This window comes from Paraphaeosphaeria sporulosa, assembly GCF_001642045.1.
Source record: "Paraphaeosphaeria sporulosa strain AP3s5-JAC2a unplaced genomic scaffold CC84scaffold_8, whole genome shotgun sequence".
NCBI lineage: Eukaryota > Fungi > Ascomycota > Dothideomycetes > Pleosporales > Didymosphaeriaceae > Paraphaeosphaeria > Paraphaeosphaeria sporulosa.
This window is the reverse complement of record NW_017253367.1, coordinates 871,854-891,654: the sequence shown is the minus strand read 5'-3', so window position 1 is coordinate 891,654 and position 19,801 is coordinate 871,854. Positions and strand designations below refer to the sequence as shown.

Genomic DNA, 19,801 nt, shown 5'->3' with positions numbered 1-19,801 from the left:
GAATGAGGCTCAAACGGATCGGATAATTAATATTTGTCGTTAGCGTCAGCTGCGCCCACGCTAAGATGGCCGGAAACGGCCCGTTCGCGGCTTTGCTCCCTGGACGCGTCACTTGTTCCAAGCAGCCATGACGCGGCATGAACCTTCAATTTGACCTTCGTACTGCCACGCCACAATGCACCTCCTTATACATACAGTGGCTGTGGCGCAGAGCTACTCTCGGCCTTTGATCTGGCGCCCGAACCTGTGGCTGACCTGATCCGATGTACGAATATCGTCGCTGAACCATGTAAACGCACCAAAATAAGAGACTTGGCAAAGAGCAGGTTTGTACGATTGTAGGCACAGAACATGCGCGACCAGGTACCTGGTGACGAAAACCTATGCTGTGCTTGAAGAACATCTACGCGGCCTCTTCAGGTGAATCTCTACAAGAGCTGCGTTTCGTCGGTAGCCAGAAATGTTTCTCACCACCTACCTTCGCTTCTCATTCGCTTTCTGTTTCCAATTGTCTCCAACATGCGTCACTCGTTGTTCACAACACCGCTAGCTCTGGCTGTGGCCACTAGCGCGGCTACTCTCGAGGATCTCTGCACTGTGGAGAACGTGCAGTCCGCCCTTCCTGCTGATGGGACTATCCTAGGTATCGACTTGCTGCCCGATACTGTCACCGCGGCCGCTGTATATAATGCATCAACTGGGGGAGGCATGATGAAGAGGCAAGCTGGAGGGTCGACCAGCAGCGCCACCTACTCTTACTGCAACGTTACAGTGTCTTACACTCACACGGGCAAGAACGATACGATCCCGGTAATCTTTGCTCTGCCACAACCTTCCGATTTCAAGAACCGCTTCTATCTTGGCGGTGGTGGAGGCTTCTCACTCTCTAGCTCTGCTACGGGTGGCCTCTCCTATGGAGCCGCATCTGGTGCTACCTCGGCCGGGTACGATGCGTTCAACAACGCCTACGACGCGAAGGTCCTCTACGGCAACGGATCTATCAACTGGGATGCCACTTATGCCTTCGGCTATACTGCGCTTGGAGAGCTTACTTCAATCGGAAAGCCTCTATCACAAGCATTCTATGGATCCGGTAATGGCACGAAGCTGTACACATACTTTGAGGGCTGCTCGGATGGTGGCAGAGAAGGAATGAGCCAGGTCCAGCGATGGGGAGAAGAGTACGACGGTGTGGTCGCTGGAGCCCCCGCTTTCCGCTTTGCACAGCAACAAGTTACCCACGTGCTTTCATCCGCCATTGAGCATACTATGGACTACTATCCTCCGCCGTGCGCTTTGAAGAAGATCGTCAACGCAACCATCGATGCTTGCGATTCACTTGATGGGCGTACTGATGGTGTCGTGTCTCGAACAGACCTTTGCATGCTCAACTTCAACTTGAGCTCCATTGTGGGCGAGGCCTACTATTGTGCTGCGCAATCCAGCACTTCCCTCGGCTTCGGTTTCAGCAAACGTCAAGCAGGCCCAGCTGGTAGCACTACATCGTATCAGCCTGCGCAGAACGGCACTGTCAATGCCAACGATATCGCTGTCGCACAGGGCATCTACGATGGGCTGTTCAACTCTCAGGGCCAGCGCGCGTATGTTGGATGGCAGATTGGTTCCGAGCTCAGTGACGCCACCACAACTTGGGACAACGACACCAACTCCTGGGCACTCAGCATTCCCTCTACGGGCGGTGAGTACGTGACCAAGTTCGTACAGCTACTCAATCTCGACAATCTTTCGGATCTCGAAGGCGTCACGTACGACACGCTAGTTGACTGGATGAACACGGGCATGATCCGCTACATGGACAGTCTCCAGACCACGCTCCCAGACCTCAGGCCCTTCCAGTCTTCCGGTGGAAAATTGCTGCACTACCATGGCGAGTCGGACCCTAGTATTCCTTCTGCTTCCTCCGTGCACTACTGGCAGTCCGTCCGCTCGATCATGTATGCCAATGCTACCGACGAGGAAGCTCAAGAGGCTATGTCCGACTGGTACCAGTTCTACCTTATCCCTGGGTACGTTGTAACCAATTTTTCCATTCCTAATACAGAGAACTAACATGTGCAGGTACGCTCACTGCGGCAGCAACTCGCTTCAGCCCAACGGTCCAGCTCCCCAAGATAACATGGCGACAATCATCGACTGGGTAGAGAACGGCATCAAGCCAAGCCATTTGAACGCTACCGTGTCGTCGGGCGACTATGCGGGTGAGGTCCAGAAGTTGTGCCAGTGGCCTCAGCGGCCGAAGTGGTCCGGCAACAGCACCGACTTCGAGTGTGAGACCGATGAGGCTTCGATCGAGAGCTGGACGTACACTTTCGATGCGTTCAAACTGCCTGTGTACTAGAGCTCGACTGTTGACGCCATCGGCGCACAGGAAAGCATGTCAGCACTGTTCGCTTGTGTGTGGCTCACCCAGACGCAACACGTAGCGAACATCTCGGTCCTGGATGTTTACTGAGCTACACGAGAACCCATCCATCTTGTCTTTCTGCATAGATTTTCTTCCACGCCATTTTTGTTCTACCCTACAAATTTATTTTTACTTGTAAATAGTAAGCTAGGCGCCTGTATATATACGCTCTCGCTGCATCATGGCCATACACTGCGAAATACCAAATCAAGTCTTCCGTTTGCATGCCACGCATTCGCATCGTCCATGTGTCTTTCTTGCCTCACCAAATATGTCTTCCGTGAACAGCATACGTATACTAGCTGCGCTGTGACATGATGATCGCAAATATTCACGGACCCCATTGGTAACATTGCCGTGTGAATTTAAGAGTCCCTCTACATCGTTAACCCTTGACTACGAGGACTGCACATGGTGTCATTCTGTGTACATGTTATTACCTTGCAGAGGCTATTAGTCTAGCAGGAATCGAAGAAGCTCCGCAACGTAGAGAAATGCTCAACGCCCTGAACGCCTATGTAGTACACATATCAATACATCCCAAAACATGCAGAATGAAACCAACATGAAACGCTCAAGAGATCCAAAGGCTCTTAGCGACAGAATACAGTACTTTTACACCCGCTTCACGACGCCGTTCTCGAGGAACTCGAAGCTGCTATTGGCCTGCCGCTCCAGCTCTTTCTCTACCCAAGAAGTAATTCCATTGGCTGCGTCGTCAGCGCTGTCCAGATGCAATTGGAAGAACCCCTGCAACTGCGACGGCGTGAAAACGTTGTCTGGGATTGCTTTTGCGAAGTTGCGTGCAAGGTCTCTGATATCGTCCAGATCGACGACGTGGCTACGCTGCTGGATGGAGCTCGGGATTGTATCACTAGTAACCATCTCGTCGGGCGAGAACATGCGGACGAACATCTGCTCAGCCGAAGCAGGCGTGATGTTCCCCAGAAAGACCTTCATGTCGACACGGCCAGGCCGGACAAGTGCGGGATCGAGCAGCTCAGGTTTGTTGGTCGTCATGATCACGATGCGTCCTTCCTGGGAGCCGACTCCATCCAGCACGTTGAGCAGGCCCGATAACGTGCAATTCGCGCGACTGTTCTCTCTGTCGCTTCCGCCGCTCCGTTCGCTCCTCCGGTCCGGGGAATGCGAGCGCGAAGTTCGTTCGATCCAGACGGCATCGATGTCTTCAAGCAACACAATACACTGCGGCGGTATCTCCTGGAACATCTGCTCCAAGTCTGAGTCCGATGCGATGCTGGGGATTTTCACCTCGTAGAGATCGAGGCCGAACTCGCCCGCCAAAGCTGTCGACAAAGACGACTTTCCGGTGCCTGGAGGGCCGTAGAAAAGGTAGCCCCGGCGATAGGGCATGCTGCGACTCTGGTATCGACGCTGCGTCCGCGGATCGAGGTACTTTCTGATGTCGTTCAAGAGCTCCTGCTTGACAGTGTCATCGAAATGCACTGTATCCAGTAATCGAATTGGCTTGCGCGTTTTGGGTTGCCAGGACATGCCGTATCGATCGCGTCCGTAAATTATGACAAAGTACTGCGTCTGACGGTCTGCGAACTCGCGGGCTACCTCGATCAGATTTTGGATGGGCTCAATGGACCACCCGAAACAGCTGATGGTTAGCTGTTCGCCACCAACCCCCTCATATGCTGGGTCTGACATCGCGGAACTGCTAAAGTTGTCGCGGCTTGCGACAAACAGCCGGCCATGGTGAAAAAACCACCTGGAGTCCCAGTGAGGTGCGTACTGGACACTTCGTCGGGTCTTCTTCAGGGAGGCCGCCCGATCCGTCGCATCGCCACGGCCCATCTCTGTGCGGCCGGTAAAAGCACGATGATGCCGCGGCCTGTGGGAGACAAGCCATTTTATCAGATTGGAATTGACGGGATCACCGCCTGGCACGGTAACAGAAGCGACAAAGAATTGCCGTATCCAGCTATAGGCTTCATACCAGGCGCTGCGTAGCAATCTCCAGCCGGCAGGAGCAGCACCGACGATGGCAATAAGGGAGCCCGCATGGGTGACATCGAGGTCCGTGAAGCGAGTAAGGACTGCTCTCATAATCCCAGTTCCATGATTCCACGGATCAATGAGGAAACGTTCCCCATTCAAGTGGGTATGGTGCAGCAGGCTCATGGCGAACTAATGAAGACTAGCTGTTCGACAGGAACAACAAATTGAAATGATATTCAAGGGAATGATTGAGGGGTTAGACCCCCACGTGGCTGTTCACGGAGCCAATGGTGAAATGAAAAGAAGCATGAGTGGGTAGCGCAGAGATGCTGACGTGCTGGCCGTTCCCAGAGATTAGTGGCCGCCCGAGGCGAAAGGGTTCAGGCCACGGATTTTATGCAATCTCGAGAGCCATTGGTGCCTGGATTGAGCGTGTTGAAATGAACGACTGATGGGTAGGCTTGAACAGCAAACGGAATCGAACGGTAAAAGTTCATAAATGAGTGCACGGACTCCCGTCCCTTCACCCTAGCGCGCCCTACCTAGGAATAGACCGACGCATAAGCAACTATGGACATTGTGGACCTTGGAGACGGCTTCTCGCTCAACCTCCAGATCTGCCTTGCTCCTTTCTATTGATACGTGAGATCGTGGTGGAATAGCTAGACCTCAGACAGGTTGGGAAACATCGACACAAGATCACTTCCTCTACGCATGGCGCATGCTTACAACATCTGGTTTCCCTATGTACACATCCCCCTCAGTTATCCGTACCACACCAATGCAAAACCAAACTATGTATGTGTACAACGTAACTCCAAGCCTCCCGAACTCAACAAAGTGGAACCGCAAAGAACGGATAAGCGTAGCGCCTGCGTACCGCTGTCGGATGCATTGCGAGACAGTCGTTTCAAGGAAATAACAAAGCTTAAGACACCCCCACTCCTCCTGAAAAGCCCCAAGCCAGCAGAATAGTATGAATTGTGATAGGGAAAGCGAAAAAGAAAACGGCAATAAGAGGAACATCGCAGATGCAACAATGCTCATGCGTGGTAGGTAGAAGCCTGAAGCAGAATGATGAGGGAAATGATACAAACAGAGTCCTGACCGAGCGCGCCATCGTATGAGAAACAGGAGGGTGAGCGCCAAAGAGCCAATCCGTTTCAAAAACCGTCCCAAACCCAACATGATCTTTTCGAATATAAAGGGGTATACTTCCACAAAGCGTCATCGTACATTAAAGCGTCACAACAGCTCTCCAGTCTGCGTTTCAGTGTCATGCCACGTCGTACTACCTGCCAGTAACAGGACTCGATCCTTTATCTGATCCCGACACCGACCTCTTCAGTCGCTTTTCTAACAGCCCGTTCAACAGTGAGTCAAGCTGGGTGCTCAAACCAGACACGGTCTTCGTTTCTTCGACGAACAGCTGAGACATGATGGGGTGTTCGGGACCAACTGGGACAACGCCTGTGGTGTCATTGATTACCAGTAGCATGTCCCTGATGTCGCTTCCGTCGTCGAGGTATGTACGTAGCGAATGGTCTGACCACGCAGGTAAAGCTGTGCTTTCGGAAGAGTTGGGCGGCGAAACGTCCATTGCCTTCTCTGGGACAGGCGCGGGTCGCGAGGGCGGCGGCATCAACGACGAAGCAGATGTGGGTTCCGCAGGATCCGGCGATGTTGCAGCTTGGGAAGTCGCGATGGTTGGTTTGCTCGGTTGCGTTGTAGCGGGACTGTCGTCAGGCGTCGGTGTAGATATGGGAGAGCTCGTTTCTTGACTAGAAGTGTCACCTGTGAGGCCTGGAGGTTGCTGAGAGTCGGATTCCTGATCTTTGTCTTGCGTGTTCTCTTTCGCTGGCGGCTGAGCGTCGGCTGCCGACACATGCACGGGAGATTCGGAGAGTCTTCCGGTTGGCTCTGGCTCGCTCTGTTGGGCTGACTGCGTTTGCATTGCCGGGTCGGCGAACGGGTCTTTCTCGTCATCAGAATCGAAGTCATCCAACTGTACACGCTGCTTGGCCTTCTTAACCTTCTCGGGTTTCGTCTCTCCGTTCTGTGAAACTTTGGTAATGTTAAGAGGGTTGAGTTTCGCGACTGTAGTATTCAATGGCGAAGGTTTCTCGGGCGAAACCGCGCGCTCTTCGACAGAAGGTTCTTCTGAAGGTACCAAACGCATGGTCGAAGTGGATTGTGTGGCTGTTTGACCGGCAACCGGCTCCTTTGCCGATGTTGATTGCATTGCCAAAGGCTCAGGAGTGTCCATCTTAAGGATACCCTTCACTTTGGATGGTGATTCTTCCCTACCACGGTTTGGTTTCTGTAGCTTCCCCTTGCTGGACTGTCTCGATGGAGCGGCACTCTGTTCGGAGGATGCACGTTCCGTGGAGAACTCATCAGAGGGCTTCGATTGTGGTGACTCGCGACCGTACTCTTCTGATTGCTTCGAAGACGGTTCTGCGTCGCTATCGATGGAATCCATACCAACAACTTTGCCCTTCTTATCTTTGCGCTTAAAAAGCCCACTAAGCATTCCAGGTTTCTTTTCCTTCTTCTTCTTATCGTCTTTCACTTTGTCCGCGAACCCGTTCTTCTCCAGGCTTTCTAGACTAGGGCCACGTTCCCTAGAACCAGTAGTAGATGTACTTGAGTCATCCCGTAGCAAGTTCGGTGTGAGTGTGATCTTCCGCGTTTCGGTGTTTTCGTCTTTGAAAAAAGAATCTGTATTGCGCATTGTTCCGTTGCGAGAAACCTTCGGATCCAAGGGTTTGTCAAAGCTCTCATCACTGCTGCGCTGCTTCTCCAAAGCACCTTTCGCAGATTCGTCCGCGGGATCACCCGTCTCGGCCTCCGATTTGCCCTGGCCATCCTTTGAGCCATTCACCTTGAGCGGTTGGACCTTGAGATTGTCGTCTTGTTCTGACTCTTTTTCGGCCGAGGCTTGCTGTTGCTGCTGCTGTGCTGCTGCCTTGGTTGGATCCGCTCCACCGAACAGTTCGTCGCCATCATCTTCATCCGAGGAATAATCATAGTCAGACGGTTCAAAGTATTGTGGCTGTGCAAATTGCACGGTCTTGGCGTTCCGCCGTCGCATCGCCTTCTTCAATGGATTCTTAGTCTTCTCGGCCGTATCACCAAGCATAGTCGCAGAGAGGTCGATGTTCCGGTGTTTGTTCAACCGAGCCAGTCGTTCGGTAGGGGTCTCAATATGCTCCGCGGGAAGATACCCAATGCTGTTGTCTTTCACGACACGAACCAGCCACTATCGAGCATCAGCAAACTCAAGGTGGTTTGGCTAGGTTGACGCACCCAGTAGCTGTTACTGTCATCAAGCAATACCATAGTGTCGCCTTTGGTAGCATTTGCTTGCCCTTCAACAGTGGCAACAAATGTATGCAGGGAGTATACGAATTCGAAATCGATGTCCTCTATTTCACGTAAGCACTCTCCACCCCAACCGGAGTCGACAAAGCGGGGATCGTCAGAAAAGGTCAAGGAAATGTCTTTGGTATCATCATCGTTGTCCAGGTGTGCATCCCAGCTGTCGGCATCGCTGTCATCTGTCCAGGAGTCGTCGTCATTTTCACTAGAAGTTAGTGGTGGATTGTCGTCTTGGGCACTATGGTCTGCTTCCTCTCCCAGCAACGTCCACGGCAAGTTGCTGGTCCTCTTAGGTATAACGTAGCTGCTCATCTTAGGCTCATGGAACGGGTCCTCAAGATTGCTGGACAGAGGGCTAGGAACTGGCTCCAGCGTACATTGCACCGCTTCATCGTCCGACTCGGAAGTTAGAGATCCCAAGGAATCCAAGCGCATATGCTGTAGTCGATGTTCCACTCTTGCAAGATGCTCCGAATCTGGACTTGGGCTGGGCCCTCGGCCGGTTCCAGTGGTGGCGTGGTCCTGGTCATTGGTGGCTCGTGGTCCGGCATACTCACCGTGATGATGATCCGCTGACGGTGTCGTGTGGCTATTTTGAGAAGGAAGTGACAGGGGTATAGGAGATGGTCGATAGGAAAATTGGGTTACTGATCTTGCGCTGCCAGCTGGGACATGGATGGGTCTTCGAGCGGCGGCCAATGGTATAGGAAAATGGATGGGGGTTTCTGTGAATGGAGAGGATTCGCAGCCTGCCGAAGACGACGGCGGCGATGCGATTGACGAAGAGCTTCGACTTGGGGATGAGCCGGGCTCCTGCCAGATGGAAGAATGAAAAGGCAACCCACCATCGGATATCGAGGGTGAACTCGAGATGCGGTCCATGTCGTCCAGGTCTTCCTCGGCGTCGGCGTCTTGCATGTCTGCATCGTCGCCTTCGCCACTCATGCCGCCGTTCAGCCGGACAGCAGCATTGTCGCCTGCGTGGCCGTTGACTGCGACGGTGCTCTCGTCGTCGGAGGCGGGGTCATGCTGCAGGCCGTTGGTGTCGCCCTGCATGGCATGTTGCAGGTGCGCCTCTTCGTCGGAGCGCTCGTCCTCGACACGACGCAGCGAGGCCTCTTGGTGCGGTGCAGCAGGGCCGATGCCGAGCGGCGCTGGGTGGCTGGGCTGGTTGGTGTGGTCCTGGGCGGTCGGCGACGACTTGTCCTGGAGATCCAGCGTATCTGCCACGGTCAATCAGTGCAATTCCCTCGCAGCGCGCATGCGGGCGTACCAGCTCTGACGATGTGCGGGCGTGTCATGCTCGCTCATGTCCTCCGCGCTCGGCTGCGTCTGCGGGAGCGTATGTATTTCGGGCGTCACGATGTCGCCAAGCCAGCTGGGGCGTGGTGGAGGCGATGCGAGGGGCGCAGCGGCGAGCGCGAGGCGGTCAAAGGAAGGATGGGCCGAGTGTGAGGGAGTGGACGTCGTCCAGCGGCGGCAGAAAAGGCATGCAATCGGGCACACACATGCACTTGCGATTGCGGAGGCAGGCGCGCCTGGCAGCGGAGAAGCTGGCGGAGTGCGGTCGGTCGTTTCAACAGCAACAGCCAATGGCAGGCGGCGCGACACGGATCGCGGGTGCGCACGTCGTAGCAGCAGCAGCCCGGAGCCTCTGGAGGACGATGCGCACTGCGGCACTGCTGGAGGACGGCGAGGGCGTGGGAATGGGCGTGGGCGTGCGAGGAGGGCTGGCTGTGTGCTGATGCGGACCTGGCCTCTCAGCAATTATTCTTGGGCACTTCCCGTCGGTCGGCCCCCTTGCCAGCAATCGCATCGTGAAACACTGCCGAGCCGGGCGTCATTGGCTGCCTCGCGCGCTAAGTCGCCGCCATAAAGGGGCACAATCGGAGAATAGGCATTGATCAGTGCTCAAAGATGCCCGTGTGCCGCCGCTGCGAACGCCTCGTGAACCAGACGTGAGATGCTACACCTCTGCACGGATTGAAACGCATCGCCCGCACGCGTTTCAATCTATGCCGTAGCCTGTGTGATCGCCAGCGCGCGCCGCCCCGCCCCGCCAGCGTGCACTACGGACCCGCAAGCCGAATGCTCAGGTACAGAGTCGTTGTGAGTAAGCGTGGAACGTCATGAACTCCATTGTCCGCCAATGGCGACGCAAGCCTCAGGCCAAAATCGCACACAGATGCAGAATCCCGTAGACTCGTTGCCCTAGCAGCGTCATGGGACACAGAAAACCAGACACCAGCGCGAGGCAAACGAATGCATAGGACAACTAGAGAATAATGGCTTGACTAGCAGACCCGATGCGTAGAACGATAATCATTAGTCTAGTCTGATTACAACGTGGTATGAATGCGACGACTTGCGTCAAATCGTCTCTTGGCTCAAAGCAGTAGAACGCCATGCAATGCTACATTGAAACGCCAGAACCCAAATGCAGCGCCGAACCTCCAACGCAAGGAAACGGGGTATCGTGAGAAACAACGGCGAGAGACAAGAAAATCGCAGCGCAGCGCGGGTCCCTGTCCCGCCTTGTGCTTTGCGAATCAAGATGCGAACTGTCGAGATCCCCAAGCTGAGCCTCGCCCGCAACATCCAACGTCCATACCCTCCACATGTCCTGTTCAGATCTTCCGGTGAATTGCTGCCGGCACTGGAGCTGCTAACAGGGCCTTGACTCGATCGATTCTACTGACAGCCTTTTCCAGTCTCTCCAGCCTCGCCATCTTGTCCTTATCTTTCTTCTCCAGAACCTCGACTCTGGCCTCCAGCTTTGCCCGTGCTTTTCTCTCCTGTGCCACCATCTCGTTCGCCTGACTGAACAGCTGCACACTCAGCTCTTCGATCTCGCTGTCGACCATGCGGGCCTTCTCTTCTGCTTTTGCGCGCAATGCGCGCTCCTTCTCGAGCTGTTCCAAGAGCTCTGAGTCGGCGGTATGACTTGGGGAATGCGAGGTGGTTGGGGGAATGGGTGGGTTCGGCGAGCCTCGTCGTAGGAAGGAGAAGCGGGACTGTCGAGCGGCAGAGGCCGAATTCGCGGTGGTAGGGCGGGCTTCTTCGTTGGAGGTCCGGTTGTATTGCAGCGAGTCTTGCGTGTCTGTTCGTAGGAGGCCGTTCTGTGTTTTGAAGCCGCGAAGTTGGTCTTCGTAGTCGGCGCACTTGTCGACTGTTCTCAGCGTCAGGCCTCGTCCTCGCAACAAACATGCACTGCACAGCGCAAACGTACCAGCAGCAGTCGCCTTCTCCGTCAACAGCTCAACCTGGCTTTCCAACTCTTTTATCCGCTTCTGCGCCTCCTCTGCTTCGCCCATGTCCAGATTCGCGCCGCAGCTCAGACAGCTGCCTCTCTGCATGCGCTGCGCGGTTATCGACGGGGCGGCTGCTTCGTCAACGAGGGCGGCTGCCATGTCTTCTGCGCGCGGCGCGCACACAGTATGCTTTAAGCTTGCGGCGTCACAGCCTCAGGCTCGATGACGACGAAACGGCTGTCAGAAGTCGTAGTAAGACGGTAGCGGGCGGCACGGTGGGGTGCACGTCAAAGAGGCGAGGTCGAACGTGAAACCCGGACGGGGCTGCATTGCAGATCAAGGGTCCGGCGGCTCGCTTTTAGACACGCGACCTGCTCTCAAGGGTCTATTCTGGGCCACGTGCGCGAACGTTCACTTCGCCATCCCGCCTGAAGGCACTTGCGCTGCATGATACAGCTTCTCATATAGATGCGTTTTCAAGGCACACACGTGTCCCATTTCGGGCGTACAAGGGTGCGAATTTATTTATCAGGCTAGGAAGCTGCAGCGAACGGCCTAAAGCGGCATCTGAGCGCTCTGTAGGTGGCTTACTTACCCATAGTGGCCTAAGAGAACCCGTACCGGGCCGTTTTGAGTAAGCTACCTGCGTAAGTTACGGAAGATTGAGTCAGTTGGTCCACCTGCGCTTTCATTATCCTGCATTCGCGGGCGATCCTATGTCACACTACAACGTTAAATCACCTCCCGGCCATTGCTGATACCGACGAGTCTAGCATGCCGTTGCTGCCTCAGGCATTTTGTGGGTGGTGGGTCCTAGAACCGTGGTTTCGGGTTGTCAACCATAGATCGTACCTGACTATTTTGACTACGTCCCATCCCCATGCGAAATTAGCAATGAGCGACTATATATGCCTTTGATGATGAGACACAGCACAGCTGCATGATTGTGAAACACAGTGTACCATTTTCTATCTCTAGATAGTTGCTCTGTCCCCTTGACATGTGCGCTGTCGTTTCTCGGCTGTGCCTAATCACAATCTATATGGTATGCTACACTAGAGTGGAACCGTGGGCTGGAATGAATTTTATGTGGTGGCACTAAAGCACATGGATCGTGTACCGTAAATGAGCTTGAATGGACTCGTTACATCGTAGCTGGCCCGCTTCATTGGACTGATATTGCACTTTACGCCACGTTTGGGGCAGGAAACTTGTTGAACTTCAGTGAGTCGAAGGACTCACACCGTTACCGTTGGAGCGCTCTCTGACGCTTTGGACGTTACCTGCTACAGCAAGAACGGTGTGTACTGTCAGCAAAACAAGAGTGGTGATAGGCTCGGTCGACGAATTTCAATGGCACGTTATGTGTAGACACTCCACAACCACCGCTCAACGTTTGAAAATTTCCACTTTCTGCCTGGAGGAACCCGAAATATGATGGTAGCTTGTGTACTTAAAGCCGTACCCGATTCCTACTTTGGTACATCATCGTTAAGTCCCATTTTAGTATAGCTCTCAGAACAATCCTCCCTGTTAAACTCCGTCTTGACATACTATCAACCCAACCTTTCAAACCACCTCCACTACCACATCAAACCAACTCTCAATGGTTATCAAGATGGCTCGCCGCTCCAGATCCAGCCCGCCCACTGCGCAAAGTGAGATCGACAAATACAATACAATTAAATCACATCGTCGACTCGGCTTCACCTTTGATGAGCTCGAGATGCTATACTTTGGTGAAGAGGGCCGGGGATTCCCGGAACCTTTGCGCGTCACGCAAAGAATCTGGAAGAACCAAAGGACTTTCCACGGCGTCTTGGAGGTCCTAAAACGATACGCCAACAAGCGTCCGGAGGAGGTTCGCGTTTCCATCCGAAACTTTGAGAATCAGCGCGAAACGGAGCGACGAATGCGACAACTTGCCGAGGCTACTGAGCGACTTGCTCAGGCTATCATGGGACCGATTCCCGGTGAACTACCTATGGACCAGCCACAACAAGGTGGCTTCGCCAGCAACTTTGGGGACCAGCACCCTTTTGGTCCGCAGCCGGGGTACCAATGGAAAGGCCCAATAATGGGAAATACAGCGGTACCAGGGCCTTTCATGCATGGCCAAATGGCCCAAGCCAACGGTGCGGCAGGCAACCTTCTTCCCTTGGGCGTCAATGCCGGATTAGTGGATGCATTCGAACACCCCGCCACGCTCACCGCCCAAGATAATCTCCATGGCGGTACTCCTACTCCTATGGAGTTGACTCCTGCAGAGCGTTGTGACTGGCTCCCTGAAGTGCCTTCAGATACTCGGCTCATCGCCCCTGCTCTTACTCCCGACGTCTCTTCCCGAGAGATGTCTTTCGATGCTATTTTCCCGGAGAAATCTCCAGATTCTCCGCTCCTTCCCGCTGAGAATCTCAACGAAGAACAATCTCTTGGCGACTCATTTGCGTTATCTTCTCTGGAGTATGAACTATCCAACAGGGGTAGTTCATCAAACGCGTTGGACACAGCTGGGTTCAATCTGTTCGACGATCTATTTACCACGGAAAGTTCATCACATAAGTTGGACACAATTGACATCAACACGTTCGACGAGCAAGACAGCCTCATCATGGAGGCCATAGGGGATACCCGAGGTGCAGGTACAAAGTCAGTGTGAGCGGAGGCAGGGTGGAATATGTCTTAGCGAAGGGGAAAGGAGACAGATGTGCTTTTTACAGGCACAAATTCAGTGTGACTTAAGACAGGATGATGTATGGCTTGTGTGGGAGTTTGTTATTGCAGCTGGATCATCGTGTGCATTGAGGTTGTCGCTTCGTATCTGTTGTCGCATTTCTCGCCATCGATACCCAAATTGTTATAGGTAAAGCGCGTACAATCGTTCAGTAATAGAATAACATCTACAAAGCTGACAGTTGTAAATGACGTGAATGTGAGAGTACAGGTGAGGTGCATTATCGACATTCAATATGGCGTGGAAGCGCCTTTGTCAAGCACGGGCCAACGATGGCGCTGCTAGGTGCCCGCGTTCCTCAAAAGACATTCACTTCCCACGCCACAATCTGAGGCCCTGCTCCTAGCTTCTGCCTGCCGGTCATCCATGTCGTGGAAAAACCCCAGCACATCGTGTTTGCTCCGCCCATCGTTTGCACGTCGTCCCAAGGGCTGAAGAATAGCCCGTCGCAACACAAGTTCAAGACAAGCGTGCACCCTCCCCACCCAACACAGACACTGCGCGCGACTCCTGCGCACCGGCGTAGACGACCAATCCGGCACAGCGATGGGAGATTTCCTCGACGACGATTCCGTATTTCGTGCTTTCAACGACCGAAGGCTCAACGCGGACTCGCGGACACCGAGCTACGGGTCAGTGGGTTTGCTTGTTGCAGCGGGGCTGTACGCCTGCCTCAAGGCGCTGGAATTGCTCGGATACCCAGTGTGGTGGTGGTTCTACATGGCACTCGAACGAGCAAAAGGCATCGCCTCGCGCGACGCTTCTTCAGCAGACGCTCCGTCCACAGACGGCGACACGACGATGCCGAACGGCGGAAGCATACTCAGCAGGACCTTTGGGCTCAACGGCACCAGTCTGCTGCAAAAGGGCGTGCGCGGAGTCGCAGGTGCCTTGTCCAAAGGGCCCAGCGAAGTCCCTCCCGGCTTGGGCAACTGGGACAACTCGTGCTACCAGAACAGTGTCATCCAGGGCATGGCGTCGCTACCCTCGCTGCGCGCCTATCTGGCCAAGGCAACCGCAGAGTACGGCAACCTGGACATCGAATCGACCAACGGCGCCTTGTTTGATATGGTCTCGAAGCTGAACGACCCGCGCCACCACGGCCAGAACTTCTGGATCAAGGGCAAGCTCAAGAGCATGAGCACCTTCCAGCAGCAAGACGCGCAAGAGTACTATTCCAAGATACTGGATGCGCTAGAGAAGGAGGTGCAGCAAGAAGTGAAGAAGAGAAAGCCCAGTGACGCGTGGGCTGACGCTGCAAAGGTGGCTGCGAACGCGGCTGCGAAGAGCCAGGCGCAAATCCCTGAGGAGGCTGTGAGCAGCGATCAGTCGCCCAGCAGAGAGATGGATGATGCGACACCATCAGAGCAGCCCAAGATTATCCCCAACCCTCTGGACGGACTACTGGCTCAACGAGTGGGGTGCATAAGATGCGGTTACGTCGAGGGCCTCCAACTCATCCCCTTCAACTGCATCACCGTATCGCTTGGCAGGAACAGCGCCTACGATATCCGCGAATGCCTCGACGATTACACTCACCTGGAGCAAATCGAGGGTGTCGAGTGCGCAAAATGTACTCTCCTCAAGAACAAAGCTGCACTTGCGCCATTGGCGGATCGTGCGCCGGCGTATGCAGAGAGGCTTCAGGCCGTCGAGAATGCGCTTGAAAACGATGATTTCGACGACAAGACATTGGTTAAAAATTTCAAGATTCTCAAGAAGAACTGGACACAGAGTGTAAAGTCGCGCCAGGCGGTTATTGCTCGTGCGCCCAAGGCGCTGGTGCTGCATGTCAACCGGAGTATCTTTGACGAGATGACCGGTGCTATGTACAAGAACTCAGCCAACGTCTCGTATCCGAGAAAGTTTGACCTGGGTAATTGGTGTCTCGGTAGCGATCTGGCGGGAGGAGAGTGGCCGAGAGACCCGACCAAATCAATGCTCGGCGATGCGAAGGCAGAGCCTACAACAGATTCACCATTTCAGTACCGACTGCGAGCGGCTGTCACGCATTATGGGAGCCATGGAAATGGACACTACGTCTGCTACCGGCCGCATGCTCAGACGCCTGCCGTGGAGCGTGATACAGAGCAAGAGGAAGTTGCTACCACTGGCGAGCAATGGTGGCGTTTCAGCGATGAATCCGTCTATCCCATCTCTGAGGCACAGGCTCATCAGGGCAATATCTTCATGCTGTTCTACGAACGCATAGATGACGAGACCCCGAATCGCGACAATGTTAAAGAAGCAACCCGGTCCACCATTGCGCTAGACAATAATATTCCTCTGCCACCTGGTGGCATTAATCTATCTCGGACGCTTGGTGATGACGCTGCAGCGATGATCCCGCTACCAGACGACGATGACTTACTCAACGACCAGACGGTTCACCCTACTGGTGAGGAGTTAGCTGCTCCTGGAGGCACGGCACCCCGCATCGAGACGGGTGATGGTGCCGGGAATCTGGTCGTTTCACCAAATGACTGCGGAGAACCAACCACTGTAGGCAGACCATCCCCAGAAGTTTCTCAGTCTATTGTCAAAGTTGCACATGTAGCAGCGCCAGCCTCCACAACGAACAGAGTAAGAATACCGACGTCGTCGAATACGGATGTTGCATATCCTACTCCACCACCCGAATCACCATCCGCAACAATATTCGACGACACTGAGACATCGGAAGCAGGCTCTGACGATGCGCCATCTACATTGCTCACTTCAGACGACGAACCGGACATTTCTACATCGAAGACAAACATCAAACCACCTCGCAGTCCGCATTTAATGCGTACGGCTGGCGAGTCTCCCAACCGAGACGGCGGCAGTAGAACCAGCTTGCCCATGGTCACTGCATAGTCTGCAGCCGTAGCAAGCGGGTTTATTTCTTAATGGGGCATGGAGCAAAAGCAGAAAAGTGATACGCGACGTTGTGCCGCTCTCGGCATCATGGTAGGAGCTTAAGGGTTTTGGCGGTGGAAGACCGACATGAGATGTACGAAATGGGTGGCTATGGCGTTGAAATCCTGTTGCCCTCAGGGTCAGGTGGGCGTTTGGGATTGCTATTGCTTGTTCAATTAGATGAGCTTCGCATACGACTTGGACACTATTGTGTTATAGCTTCCGGGTGTTTTCTGGTGCAGTGATCTGAATAAATCTTCGCCGTTTTGTAGCGAAGCCCCGTCATGCCAGGCGTCTGGTGGCTTGTGTATAATTGAGTCACTTATAGCATGATGTGTATGATAATAAGTCGTTGCAAGTCGTGTGATTGTTTCATAAGGGTTGTACCTCGCGGAAGACGAATCACATACCAAGCAAGACACATAATAGGACTACTCAAGGCTCCGTCGCGTTGATCGCACTTCTGTGTTGCACTTAGCAAGTGCGCGCTCACTACCACCCATTTGGAGCGTTTCGTGTGCCATGTATTATATTTGGCTGCGACTGCGCATTGCAACAGCCCGAGTGTCGTTTGTCGCAGTGCGGAAGACACGCCATTTCGTGCAACTATTACGCCACAACCACCCAGTAATATCAGCTAAAAACTAATGACGCTTATCTTTGGAACCCTATGAGTGATATTGGGCTCTGCCAAAATAAAAGGGAAGTTCAAGGGCAAAAAGAAAGTCGGATTTTGACCGTGCCAGGGGTCGAACCTGGAATCTCTTGATTACAGATCAAAGTCGTAGTCAAGCGCCTTGCCATTGGGCCACACGGCCGATCGATTTTATGCTTCGATGGAAAAAAAGCTCGTTATATAGTATATATATCAGCTTAGATGCACCCAACCGTTGAGTTTCCAGCGCAATCTCGTGCATTCTGTGCAACGGGTAGTGGGGTAAAGAATCAGACACAAACGCTGGGAATGGGCTGCAAGAATTTTCGCTTGGGCTGTACGCTAACCGGCACGCATCCGCTTCGTATCTGCCTCCGGCCTTGGAACACAGAACCAGTCAACAACACAATTGTACCATCTCAACACTCTCTTGGTACTGCCCTGCTTGATCATCCTTCATGGGCACGAGGCACCCTACCCCAGTGATGCCAGGCGGGCCTAGGCACCTGGCATCCGATTGAAATTATCACGTGCACGTCTTGTGGCACAGCCGCCTATCTCCAGTTGCACATGCGGAAGGACTGATCCAGGCCATCACTCGTGTCTGTAATATATCGTTCTTCCTAGGTCCGCGTGGTGCCCGGCTCGATTTGCAACGAGCGGGAAGTCAACAAGAAGGGTATCAATTCTGGAAGTAGCTGGTCGATGGGAGCAAGGAGTCGTGCAGCTTGTTCAAACAATCTTCAGCTTGCCGCTGTTTACAAACATTAGCGTGGCGACCGCAGGCTATATATCAGACTCATGCTTCAAACCATACACAACATCTCGGGATCCATCAGCTCGTAACCAGGTATCACTTCAGGACCTTTCCTAACTTCGATCTTCCCTGGGTCAAGAATGTTTCTGTGAGTTATAAGCTGGCTAGTGTTGGCCTGTTCTGACAAAGCTAGGTGGTGCCATCGATGCGACAGATCGTTTGCAACACATCGTGCTAAGAGCCAGCATTTACAGAACTCACCGCGACACAACGAATGCCCCGAGTGCGACTTCGATGGCGAGACGTGGGACGAGCTGCTAGATCATATTCGTGAGGAAGACTGCTGCAGAGTGTGTGGAGGATGCAACGGCGGGAGAGGGGGCTATTGGGAGGACGACGATGCGTATTGGGAGCATGTGGAAGATTGTCACGTTTGCACCGACTGCGATCGTCATTTCGAGAACGCCAACAACCTGGAGCAGGTAAGAGCACTGCACTTTCTCACGATGACTGATGGCTAACCTGGTGCAGCACAAATTGAGTCATCGCACCGCGCAGGTTGAATGCCTCGGCTGCTACCGCGAGTTCAAAACTTACGGTGGCATGGTGAGTGTCCAAACATGCTCTGTGCATACACAAGTCTAACTGTGTAGATCATTCATCTTGAGTCTGGTGCTTGTGAATCCAGTATCGACCATCTGGATCTCAACTCCACAGCTGCGGAATGCCACCTGTGGACTCAATTTGTTTCCAAAGACTATCGCGATGGTATGTTGGCCAAACACGATCTCGGGCGCATGTATCAAGGAAAGGTGTACCCCTTCGAATGCCCCAAGTGCGACTCGGTTTTCTCCAAGCTCTCGGGTCTCTTTCAGCACATCGATTCATCGGCTTGCGATCAGACGTTGTATGAGGGTGCTATTAAGCGCCTATGTCGCTTTCTGCGAAGCCGATATGGTTAACGCCACGATCAACCTCGACCACGATAGGAGTGTTTGGTGATTAGGCGCCGGTATATTCGTTGTATAGGTTTTATCACTAGGAAACACACAGTGGCTAACAACAAACTTGGACCATCGGCCTTATGAACGTGCGGGTTAGGCTATCGAGCTGTTATTTCATGGAGGTATTATACAATGTGCGCTTTAACATCGAAAACTTTGTGTCAACCCCGTGTCTTGAATTCTGCCAGGAGAAGTGCACTAGATAACATTTCCCGTCGAAAATATTCTGTGCAATGTCTGAAATTAGGTGAGGAAGCACAAATGGACATGCCTTCTTGAATCGCCGACGCCGACGCCGACAGTGAAGGAATATAGCACTTCAGTATCGTGTCAATGCCATTCTCCTGTAGTTCCATCTGTGAGGATACGCTGGCTTATCATACCGAAAGGTAAGATGCCTACAGTAACCACTACCATATCGCTACTGCCCGGCCAGTGTACGCACGTAGGCACCGCGCGTCTACTAATTATCGCGACGTTTTCAATATTTAGTGCACCTGTGTAGGGTTATCCTGCTGTACGTGCGGTGATATAGATTGCTTAGGTTGTCGCGCGAGCCCAGGTGATATGCCGGAGAAGTGCTCCGGCGCCTGACTTTTGCGGGCAGGCGTCTTACTTCGTGCCGTGCCGCAATTTGCGCTTTCTACCAAGTCCACTGTGTTTCAAGTCGGCGAGCGTGACCTCTGCAATCAGCGTTTCATTGCGATCTTCTCCTCCTAGCACACTCC

The 19,801-nt window shown here is 53.5% G+C and overlaps 7 protein-coding genes and 1 non-coding gene across 8 annotated transcripts; 4 read left to right on the top strand and 4 right to left on the bottom strand.

Annotated features, from left to right (window-relative positions):
* Positions 1-140: 140 nt before the first annotated feature.
* Positions 141-2,662, top strand: CC84DRAFT_1197923 (tannase and feruloyl esterase). Its single transcript, XM_018181543.1, has 2 exons — positions 141-2,027; positions 2,080-2,662. The coding sequence occupies exons 1-2, from the start codon at positions 520-522 to the stop codon at positions 2,357-2,359; spliced, it is 1,788 nt and encodes a 595-aa protein (XP_018033201.1). The 5' UTR covers positions 141-519; the 3' UTR covers positions 2,360-2,662.
* Positions 2,663-3,040: 378 nt separating this feature from the next.
* Positions 3,041-4,576, bottom strand: CC84DRAFT_1197922 (putative mitochondrial chaperone bcs1; the record flags this gene model as incomplete). The annotated part of the gene is made up of 1 exon (XM_018181542.1): positions 3,041-4,576. The coding sequence occupies one exon, from the start codon at positions 4,574-4,576 to the stop codon at positions 3,041-3,043; it is 1,536 nt and encodes a 511-aa protein (XP_018033200.1).
* A 950-nt stretch (positions 4,577-5,526) lies between these two features.
* Positions 5,527-9,212, bottom strand: CC84DRAFT_934775 (uncharacterized protein). The gene is made up of 4 exons (XM_018187902.1): positions 9,048-9,212; positions 8,620-8,997; positions 7,703-7,821; positions 5,527-7,655 (listed from the first exon to the last, which is right to left on the bottom strand). Exons 1-4 carry the CDS (start codon positions 9,073-9,075, stop codon positions 5,685-5,687), a joined length of 2,496 nt encoding a protein of 831 aa, XP_018033199.1. The 5' UTR covers positions 9,076-9,212; the 3' UTR covers positions 5,527-5,684.
* Positions 9,213-10,401: 1,189 nt separating this feature from the next.
* On the bottom strand, positions 10,402-11,130 carry CC84DRAFT_1096874 (uncharacterized protein; the record flags this gene model as incomplete). Its single annotated transcript, XM_018174687.1, has 2 exons — positions 10,402-10,943; positions 11,004-11,130. 2 exons carry the CDS (start codon positions 11,128-11,130, stop codon positions 10,402-10,404), a joined length of 669 nt encoding a protein of 222 aa, XP_018033198.1.
* A 1,157-nt stretch (positions 11,131-12,287) lies between these two features.
* On the top strand, positions 12,288-13,742 carry CC84DRAFT_934304 (uncharacterized protein). The gene has a single exon (XM_018187901.1). It carries the CDS (start codon positions 12,632-12,634, stop codon positions 13,682-13,684), a length of 1,053 nt encoding a protein of 350 aa, XP_018033197.1. The 5' UTR covers positions 12,288-12,631; the 3' UTR covers positions 13,685-13,742.
* Positions 13,743-14,080: 338 nt separating this feature from the next.
* CC84DRAFT_1166641 (cysteine proteinase) lies at positions 14,081-16,990 on the top strand. Its single transcript, XM_018179010.1, has one exon. The coding sequence runs from the start codon at positions 14,306-14,308 to the stop codon at positions 16,613-16,615; it is 2,310 nt and encodes a 769-aa protein (XP_018033196.1). The 5' UTR covers positions 14,081-14,305; the 3' UTR covers positions 16,616-16,990.
* A 401-nt stretch (positions 16,991-17,391) lies between these two features.
* CC84DRAFT_t73 lies at positions 17,392-17,475 on the bottom strand. Its single transcript has one exon. It is a non-coding gene; the product is annotated as a tRNA-Arg (tRNA).
* A 734-nt stretch (positions 17,476-18,209) lies between these two features.
* Positions 18,210-19,031, top strand: CC84DRAFT_1178415 (uncharacterized protein; the record flags this gene model as incomplete). The annotated part of the gene is made up of 4 exons (XM_018180342.1): positions 18,210-18,217; positions 18,284-18,551; positions 18,601-18,675; positions 18,723-19,031. The coding sequence occupies 4 exons, from the start codon at positions 18,210-18,212 to the stop codon at positions 19,029-19,031; spliced, it is 660 nt and encodes a 219-aa protein (XP_018033195.1).
* Positions 19,032-19,801: the final 770 nt, after the last annotated feature.